This window comes from Tyto alba, unplaced genomic scaffold (genome assembly GCF_018691265.1).
Source record: "Tyto alba isolate M040663 unplaced genomic scaffold, T.alba_DEE_v4.0 Super-Scaffold_1, whole genome shotgun sequence".
NCBI lineage: Eukaryota > Metazoa > Chordata > Aves > Strigiformes > Tytonidae > Tyto > Tyto alba.
This window is the reverse complement of record NW_024881261.1, coordinates 8112671-8122701: the sequence shown is the minus strand read 5'-3', so window position 1 is coordinate 8122701 and position 10031 is coordinate 8112671. Positions and strand designations below refer to the sequence as shown.

The following is a 10031-nucleotide window of genomic DNA, read 5'->3' as shown; positions in this document are numbered from 1 at the left end:
GTTAATCTCTTTTCTATCACAGATTGGGAAGAAAAGAAATTCCTAGTGATAACAACCAAATGCCACAGGCTGGGTACAACACTTGGAATTCTGTGCAGAGGAGACAAGATAAATGAGCAATTTAAATGCTAAAAGGTGCAAATTCCTAATTTTAGGACAAGAATCAATCCATGGCACGTTTCAATGCAGCTCGCCAACAAGGCACACTCCTCGAGTGTTGAAGCATATGAGCACTGACTTTTTTCCTCTCTGTATGTGTTTTGGCACACCTTAGTGAGCACACAGGGGGTTTGGGGCAGCCCAGAGCTGCAGGGAGGCAGGGAGGGAGGTGGGCAGGGAGGCAGGGAGGGAAGCAGGGAAGCAGGCAGGGAAGCAGGCAGAGAGGCAGAGAGTCGGGCAGGCAAGGAGGCAGGCAGGGAAGCAGGGAGGCAGGGAGGCAGGCAGCAAGGCAGGGAGGCAGGCAGGGAGGGAGGGAGGCAGGCAAGGAGGGAGGGAGGCAGGGAGGCAGGGAGGGAAGCAGGCAGGGAGGCAGGCAGAGAGGCAGAGAGTCGGGCAGGCAAGGAGGCAGGCAGGGAAGCAGGGAGGCAGGGAGGCAGGCAGCAAGGCAGGGAGGCAGGCAGGGAGGGAGGGAGGCAGGCAGGGAAGCAGGGAGGCAGGGAGGCAGGCAGGGAGGCAGCCCTAACCCTCACGCCCGCTGCCCGCCCCGGAGCATCACTACGCGGGGCGGGGGGGACAGGAGGGGAGTCGTCCCCCACCCGCCCCTTGCGCCGCTTCCAGCCCTCCCTGGGCTTAAGGGGACCAGAGGTGCCGCCTCCGCCTCCTCCTCTTCCTCCTCCTCCTCCTCCTCCTCCTCCTCCTCCTCCTCCTCCTCCTCCTCCTCCCCGCTCCTGCCCTGCCGGCTCGCAGCGGGCGGCTGGACGGGGACCTGCGCCGGGAGCTGGAGCCGGGCCGGGTGCGGTGCGGAGGGGGGTGCGGAGCGGGGCTGGGGGGGCTGGGGGCTGGGGGGGGGGCTCCGACACGCCGCGGAGGTGCCGCCCGGGCTCCCTGCCCCGTCCCTAAGGGCCGCTGTCTGTCTGTCTGTCTGTCTGCAGCCGGGGCCGGCGGCGCCGGGAGCGGGACCATGGCTTGGGGCGAGTTCAGCCTCCTCCGCTGGCTCCGGGAGAGCCGGCAGTCCAGGAAACTCATCCTCCTGATCGTGTTCATCGCCTTGCTCCTGGACAACATGCTGCTGACGGTAGTCGGTAGGTAGAAAGGTTTCTGGCTTGGTTTTTTTTTTTTTTGTTTTGTTTTGTTCTTTTTGTTTTGTTTTGTTTTTTGTTTTGTTTTGTTTTTCCCTCCCGATTTATGCCAGAAATAATCTCCAGTGACAGATGTACTCCCTCAATGCATGATTACTGCTCTCAAACGAAACATTTTGAGGCACTGATTTTTTTTTTTTTTTTGAAAGAGGGATGATATTCTAGGTAGTGCAAACACACTGCCACACATAGCCAAGTCTCTCTTTCTTTTGATGTTAATTGCAGGATAAGGAGTGGTATAGAAAGGTCTTCATCATTCTTTTTTTTCTATTAAAACGCCACTAATACTTCACAGAAGGACAGATAACAGTATTTTTAGCTCATCATCGTTTTTTCTCCTGTGGTCATGCAACTGAAACAACAGGCTAGATAACATTGGAGATGCCTGTTTCCTTCAGATAGTTCCTCTTTCCTCCACACTGGTCTTAAAATGATAGGTTAATAAGAAAACTATCTAATTGGGTTTTAAGAAGAACACTTCTACGAGTTGATTTAATAAAATAATCCAAGTTTTGATCAAAGTCAAAAATGCAACTTTTACTGCCTTCAGTGGTAGTGTCAAGATTTAGGAATCTACTCAACTGAAACGCTTGAACATTTTTCACTGGTAGTTTTGGAAGTCCTTGTATTCAAATGCTTACATGAATTTAAAGAAAAAGGTTCAGAGAAGCTAGTGGGTTCGTGGATGTGCGTGCACACACGAAAGCTCACGCTGCTTTCAGGAGCAAGTGGGGCTGTGCAGAGCCAGCTCTTGGACCGTGCTGCAGTGTCAGCTTCTGGCTCAGACTCCTGAATTTCTTGGGGCACTTCAGCCTAAAAGCTGATGCCACAATGTAGACCTTAACTAAAAACATACATATTTTTAGCAAGTTGATTCTGCATTTTTTTTCACATGAATATACTTTCTTACAAAGTCATTAACATTTAATTACTTTTTCAGTGATATGTGTGTTAGAAGCCCTAGAAATTATTAGTTTTCAGACTTACTGAAAGAGTGGGCTTTTTCAGGAAGAGATGCAAGACGAGGGATGATTCTGTCACTAGTGTTAACAAACATGACATCTGTTTTTACAAATTCTGAAATGCTAATTTATGAGATACATATTAATAAAATTAAAATGCATCTAACATCCTAAAACATATAAAGAAGGTCCCTTACAGATGATCTTTTCAACGGAAATTTTTTAAAAATGAGATATGCAAACATCAACACATTAGTTCTGATTACTTAATATGGGATTGTTATGGTTTTTTCCTTCTTATGGCTGTTACTTATCAATATTTTTGTCCTTTATTTTAGAAATGCATTTTAGTACATTTTTTATGTTTTGGTTTAATAATAGTTTCAATGCTTTTCTCATCTTTCATGTTATAATATGTGTATTATAACATGATATATATATAATCCATACATGTAAAAAATGGATTTGTGCAGTCATGTACAACAAAGAGACTTTTCAGACATAGGTTTTGACACATACTTAGTTTTATGAATGATAACTGTATAGAAAATCTTATCTTTATGAAAACTGGCAAAAATAAAGACTAATGTAAAAGAACTTTTTGTTTTAAACTTCACTTCTGAGTTATGGGTGTGTCTTTTTCCCATGAGCAAACTTTTATTTCAGGTCTGTGTTTCTGCCGTTCAAAATCCTTACTAATGTGCTCTGTAGGAAAGGCTTGTATTTCCTAATCAATGGCAAAGCAAACAAGAAAATTTGGTGATTCCATGTACAAATAACCTGACAGTAAGATGCCAATATATTCTATTTGTTTTTCCAGTGCCAATAATTCCCAGTTACCTTTACAGCATCAAACATGAGAAAAATGCCACAGAAATCCAGACTACTAAGCCTAACGTAGTCTCAACAACGATGGACAATTTTCAGAGCATCTTCTCCTACTACGACAACTCAACGATGGTTACTGGAAATGAATCTGATAAGACACAACCCAGAGAGCTGCATCATACTCAGACAGAACAAATGATAGTCACTGTGACTCCTTCCCCATCTGACTGCCCTAAGGAAGATAAGGACCTGCTGAATGAAAATGTTCAAGTTGGTCTCTTGTTTGCTTCAAAAGCAACAGTGCAGCTAATCACTAACCCCTTCATAGGGCCACTGACAAACAGGTATGTTATTTCTGCTATGTCACTCAGGATTTTAGATTGATGTCTTAGTCCAGACTAATATTTCAAACAAAGTATTTTTAATTCTCTTGTGGCCCTGGCTTACCGGACACACTATCTGGAGGAATATTTTAGTGAAATACATTTGGTGAACACTTCTAAACACTTACATCCTTTCCAAAATAAATTGGTAAGCTGCACATGAGCCATCTGAGACATTCTGTATCATACATTTTTCTTCCAGCTCCTGAGACCTCAGGTTTTTATGGAAACTTTTGCTGAAGTGGTGTTGAAATGTCTTCAATACAGTTATATGTGGCCAAAAGACACTACAATGTAGCATTTACAACGCACTATGAATTGATGATATATCTGGTACACCCACATTAGGCAAACGTGAAACTGAAACTGTAGGCAAGGTTCAGATCCCTCCCTTGTTCCCAGAGATGCGCAGCTTTTGGTGCAGTTTGGTATTCAATGATTTAGAGTCGTCCGAGGTAAGAATCAGCAGGGAATTCATGCAGACTTCAGTGAAAAATGAGGTAAGTGTTGAACTTTGCTGGTGCTATGTCTGTCACCGAGTTCAGTGGATCACAGATTCCCATCAGTACATGATCTAGCCCAGGCTTCGAATTGTTCTCTCTAAATTCTTGCATATATATGATCCCTTGAATGAAATACATTTAAATGGCACTTTACAGAAAATCTATTTGAGCCAGGACCAGAGGTATAAGCACCAATACCGATGACATACAACCCCTCCAACCCCAATCCAAGAACTAATGTTGTTTACATGGAGAATAAAAAGTATTTATAATTTCATTTAAATTTTTGATGTTAATAATTAATTTCATTTTATTGTTAGAATTTTGTGTAACTGTTCCCCACAGAAGCAGCTGCAGTCCTCCTAAACAGAATATGAGATCAGTCTTTGCAGGAAATAAACTCCAAATTTTATTTAGTCAGGTCACTAATTTTCGTATTTCTTATTTAAGCTGTTTTTATAAAGAAGTTTTCCTTTCAGAAAATAATATACAGCAGAAATTTGTCCTTGTAAAACACTTTTGTTTAAGCAGTCAATGCATATCATATGTGACAGTACTCAAAACAACTAACATACTTTAATGCTAGATAAATCAGGTTTTGAAGCCAAAACTACCTTTCTTAGATTTAAACAGCTTATATATGTATGTATATATATCCTGAGTGTTTAATTTTAGTCTGATAGAAGAGTATCCAACTGAGGACTAAGCGGTGATTTGACTCACAGTATATGAATTCAAAACCTGTATTCAATCTGTGGAACCGATCTAAACACAAAAGCTTTAAATGAGATAGACAGTTTCATTTCTCTTTCATTTCACCTTATCTCCTACTGCATACCACCTACACAGATAAAAGCACACCACTGAAAAATTACTTTTCCACAAATATTGCTGCAAATTGAGGAGGAAAACAGATATTTGTTACCTGGATTTTCTGTATTGTTTTGTGAGGGTATGATAGCTCATCCACAGGCAAAGTAACATAACGTCAAATAGTATTTTCATAATAGTTCTTTAGGTATTCTTCTAGATTTTCCTAAATGCAAAAGTTACTGCCCTATTGATATGTGCTTTTCTCTGTTAGCGTTATAATTTCCACAACCTGCCAAACCCGGAGAAAGGCAGTGACACGCTCCACGTTGCTGATGAATTTTTCAAAGGCGCGGTTACGTCATACAGTAAATACGATCTCCACTCTTTCTTTGGTAGACGTCTGCTGACGCAAGAGGGCACGTGTCCCCGCCGATGCCTCTCGGTGTGCCCCTGCATCCCGGGGCCCGAGCCCGGTGCTGCCTCCGCCCGGGCGGGGGGTAACGCCGCTCCCCCGGAGCCGGCTGCCAGGACACGCGTGACACGTCCTTAGATTCGGCAATGGGGCAGTAGATGTTGTTGTAGCATCTCCCCTCCCTGTTGGGAGCAGGGCTGGCAACACAGCGGTGTGACCGTTAGCGCTGTGAGCTGAGATTTCCTCCTGGAAACGTCCTGCAGGTTTTTGCGTGGGGCTGAGTGTGTGACTGCAGTCGTAGGGGCCGGTTTGCAAGCTCAGATGCCCGAGAAGTGCGAGAGGAAAAGTCAAGGCGCACATCATCCCAGTGTCCTGTGAGACAGACTCTTCTCTCATACAGCAGAAACGAGTGCCTTAGTGGCAAACTGGCCCAAAATTAGATTTAAGGATTAATGGTTTTCTTTCATGCTTTATTTGTATCTTGGTGCCAGTATCTGCCTTTCTTCTGAGAAATGTTTTGTGGGAAATATCAGTTAACACATTTATCAATTAACTGTAGAAGTCCTTGGCAACCCCCTGCCCCTAAAGTTGGCATTTCCTAATAACAATGTATATGATCAGTTAAAAAAGCAATCTGAAAATTGTGATTATAGATGAAACAGAAAATAACTGAGTTGTCATTATAGAGACTGTTCCTTACCACCGATAAGCTGTTTAGTGATAATTGTTATTGTCGTTATTTTGCAAAATTTCAGCAAAATATCACAATTTAAGGAGATTTGGTTGCTTAGTTTAATATTAGCGTGCACAATTTGTTAGGATGCCTAGTAAGTTTTTTTTTTTTTTCAAATAGATTGCACACTGTGTTCGTGGCTTTTGTTTTTCAGTCAAATACAGTTGTTCAAGAGTAGTTTAGATTGTTAATTGAATATGGAATTACTGGCTTTGAGTGCTTGAGTTTGTACAGGATGCAACAGGATGTTCTGTTCATATGAGTCTGTGCCAGTAATTACTTTAGGTTTTCTGGAAGTTTTGTAGGCTGTTTTCCCCTTTTTTTTTCTATAACTACTGGGGGTGTAGATTTGTAAAAATAAACTTCAAAATTGGTTTCATTCAAGAAGTAAGTTCTGCTAAAATTACTTCTTATTCAAAGCCCAGCTCTTTCCATGGTGTACCAGACAAAACACACACCTGGCTTAGTGAAGTGGTTTGCAGTTCCTGAAACACAATTTTCCCTTGGTCTAACAAAGCCCTAGCAAAGGAAACACTAGGTGATGGCATTGCTATAGGATGTCAACAACACACTTCCCACCGTGTCACAGTGTCAGGGCAGAGCTGATAAGATTTTGTGGCTCAGATACACATTATGTTTTTCCTCATAGTGAAATTGCTAAGAAACTACACAAATAGCACAGCACTTGATACAGGGCACTTTGTGAAGAGGATGCACTGGCAAGGGCTCTGCCTAATCCTTTCCAGTGAAGAGAGTGGGCAAAAGGCTGCTGTGCCTTCTATAACCTACTGATTTGCTCCATTATTTTTTTCAAACTCTTACCAAGCTCTGTGAACAAGGCTCTGAGCCCAGCTGTGCTAGCCTCACAGTCCACTAGAGCCAATAAATGTCTCCCCTGCCATGTCTCTCTGCTGTTTTTTATCAATCTGAAAAAATATGTAGGTTTAACCTTGTACTTATCCATATTGGCCTAAAAAATCACTAAAAATTGAACAGATATTTTAATTATTGTTTTTACACCAGCCTGACTACAGCTTTGAACTTCTTTGCATGAGACAGTGGCTAGGACCATATGTTCATGACCAAGACACATGTAAATAATGAGTGAGAGAAATAAATAACATTTGTAACTACTTAGTTACAGTTCATTTCCTTTCAGGTTTTAGGCAGGTGATTAAAATAACCAGTTCTACAGGTTGGACAAAGCCTCTCTGCCCACCCTGTGCTACAGCGTGGAGCACAGAGATGGAGAGCGCATGGCCCACATTCCCTGTCCCTGCTCACCCTATACATTTTTCCTTCCCTTCACACACATTCAACGATTCATAACATCGAGGAAAATATTCTTCTTGCCATACATCCTCCCCAGTCTTCACCAGCAGTAAGGAAGACAGCCAGACTGCCAGCCAGGACAGACTTAACACAAGGTGCTCACAGTGGTACCGGTGTAGCTGTATAAGAAGGTTGAAATCATGGGGTTTGCAGCACTGTAATGGATGGATAGTTAGGCTCTAATCATCCACAGCTGCTAACCTGGTCAGTGTAACCTTTATTTTACTGCTGCACAGGACCCATCACTTGGTGGTCTTATTGTAGGGCAACCTTGTTAATGGGTATAATCCACTTCCAAGCAGTTCTGCAATCTGGGGCCAACATGAGGCTGAAACGGAGTAATTGAGGCATTCTCCATCAGTGGAAGCCTTTCCCCTCTCTCCTTCAACTAACCACTCCAGCTTTTTCAGAGGTCAGAAATACTATTGGAAGCACTTTTTTTCTGCAGGTAGCCTTGGTGAAACATGCTGGACTGTGCTTCGGATTCTCTTGGAGGGTTTTGAAAGGAGCGCCCAAGAAAATTATATGCTTGAGTGTGGTAATGAGGAAAGAGAAGACAGGCTGTAATGTTCTTTTGTGTTGCACACATGCAGAGGGACAAAATGTAGAGATAACTGTCATGGAGTATGTCATGTCACAGCTAAGAAGTAGAAACTGCACATTCACAGGTTACATGTGGCAAGAACATGAATGGCCCAGGACCAAGGGACAGAATCACTGAATAGTTGGCTGTTACAGGTAGTGCCTCTCCTTCTTGTGATTATTTATGTTATAGAGTGTAATTGTTCATCAGAACCTCCCAGTCTGTGCTCTCTCATAACTGCTGGACAGATCAGGGAATGCAGCTGCAGATTAGACATTTGTGGTAACACAACTGCCAACTAATTAGTGCTGCTATTTCAGGAGGAGGCAGAGTTTGCTAAGATTACGCAGGAAAGGACAATCTGCATATCTAACTAAATGTCAGCTGGATGTGGGTAAGACTTTCCCCTGAGCAAGAGCAACCACAGCTTCTAGAGGTTCAGCACCCTCGTGCAGGGGCAGCACACCAGAATCCTGATTCTCCAAATTGTGGGTGAAGCTCCTGGCAATTTTTAGCTTTTCAGAGGATTGTAAAGACTTTTTACTTCAGCACAAATGCATGTCCTGTGCTGGCCTGCATACCTTTGCATCAGTTTGTATGATGGATCACTGGCAATGCAGACTTTGGCTGAAATGGCTAGCTGTGCCCACACAGAGTCTAGTTCTGAAATGATTAATTTCTGTGTAAAGGAAAAGGTATGCATTAGACCTCAGAATGTGTGGTAAAGCATCGTGATCTGCTGGGTAGCAAGAGTAGGACTGAGTTCTGCTCCAGTTCTGCCCTCATCACCCTCTGCTATGTATTGCTTCACACCTTGTTCTGACCCTGTTTGTCCAAGATAAAGGAAGAATAATATCTGCAACCACAAAAATTAAGAACAATATTTCATTGACCATTAAAAGTGTCTTCCAAAATAATTGTTTTCTTACAGCCTTCAATCACCAGAAACTTTCCAAGTGTAGGAAGCCATGTCTCTGATCTAGTGATGGAAACATGAATGTGGGAGCCAATTTGGATGGCATTTGTCTTCATGCAAATAACTGAATTTTAATTCAGTGTACTTGTAGCAGAAGCAGATTGCTGTCTCATGGCCCCTGTGTCAAGTCTAAGAATTGATTTCTGCACTAAAATCAGACTTTTCCCCCACAGCGTCCATCCATACCTCTGGGATGGCCTTGACAGACACAACCCTACTGTACTATGCAGTGGAAGAAGGCATAAGGACATTCTACTTTTGCTTTCATACCACAGAGAAAGATGATATTGCTCACCAGCAGGAGTAGCCATACTTGCAGGGGTTTTTTTCATCTGTACTTCTATCAGTGCTTTGTTTAACTGAAAAATTTAAATCAAAGCAATTATGATCAAACTCTCTGTGGCCTGTTCTACCTGTGCCCACCGGGAAGGGAAGTGCCCACTTCAGCTCTGAGGCAGGCAAGAAGTTGATAACAGATAATTTTTTATTTCCTCATGTACATAGAAACATCAGTGGAGATTATCATCCCATTGTATAATACCTACTATACACAAAGCAAGAGAAGAGGCAAGCTTAGAAAAATCATCCACTTTAAATACATCAGACAAAAAAGGTAGTATTATTCCCTTCCAGGTGTCAAGGTGCTGAGAGATTAAAATGATTATCATAAAGCCACAGAGGAAGTCTGTGATAGTGCCAGTGATTTCATTTGCTTTGGAGATACCAGCGCAGATGAGTACCACATGAGTAACTAGTCTGCTGGATATTTGTCACATGCACTTACAAATTTCAACTAGAAGAATACGTGTTTTTGTCATGTTTTAATGTAGTGATGATATTTAAGGTAAAATCATTCTTTATCAGAGACTTCTGTGGCGTGTAGAAGTATGCATGGTAGATTCCTTTCATTCATGAAACCCAAACAAATGTTACAATGAGACATATAACGAACATTGAACCCTGCACTTCAGAGAGTTTTCCATTATTCAGGGTCACTAATGGTATAAAAATTCTATTAACAAAAAACAAAGCTCAGAATAATTATTTTGGTTTACCTATGTTGCGACTGCTATTACTAAAAGTTGAAAGGGCCATTATAGACTATTACATTATTTAATTGACCTACTTCATCCAATAGTACCAGTATAAATGCCCAATACTGTCAACTCATTGGGAGTTGAAGTCAATCAGTACTCCTTTGAAAAGCA

At 42.3% G+C, this 10031-nt stretch overlaps 1 protein-coding gene across 4 annotated transcripts in view; it reads left to right on the top strand.

Annotated features, from left to right (window-relative positions):
- Positions 1 to 752: 752 nt before the first annotated feature.
- Positions 753 to 10031, top strand: part of SLC18A2 (solute carrier family 18 member A2) — a 31750-nt gene continuing 22471 nt past the window's right edge. Inside the window, exons 1-3 of one of the 4 annotated variants that reach the window (XM_032988744.2) lie at positions 753 to 804; positions 1092 to 1241; positions 3081 to 3432. In XM_032988744.2, coding sequence (XP_032844635.1) covers positions 1121 to 1241; positions 3081 to 3432 — 473 coding nt within the window. In that variant the 5' untranslated portion in view covers positions 753 to 804; positions 1092 to 1120. Of the gene's footprint in view, positions 805 to 868; positions 970 to 1091; positions 1242 to 3080; positions 3433 to 10031 lie in introns of those variants that run through there. The other 3 variants (XM_032988742.2, XM_032988743.2, XM_042791740.1) reach the window with 3 other exon arrangements.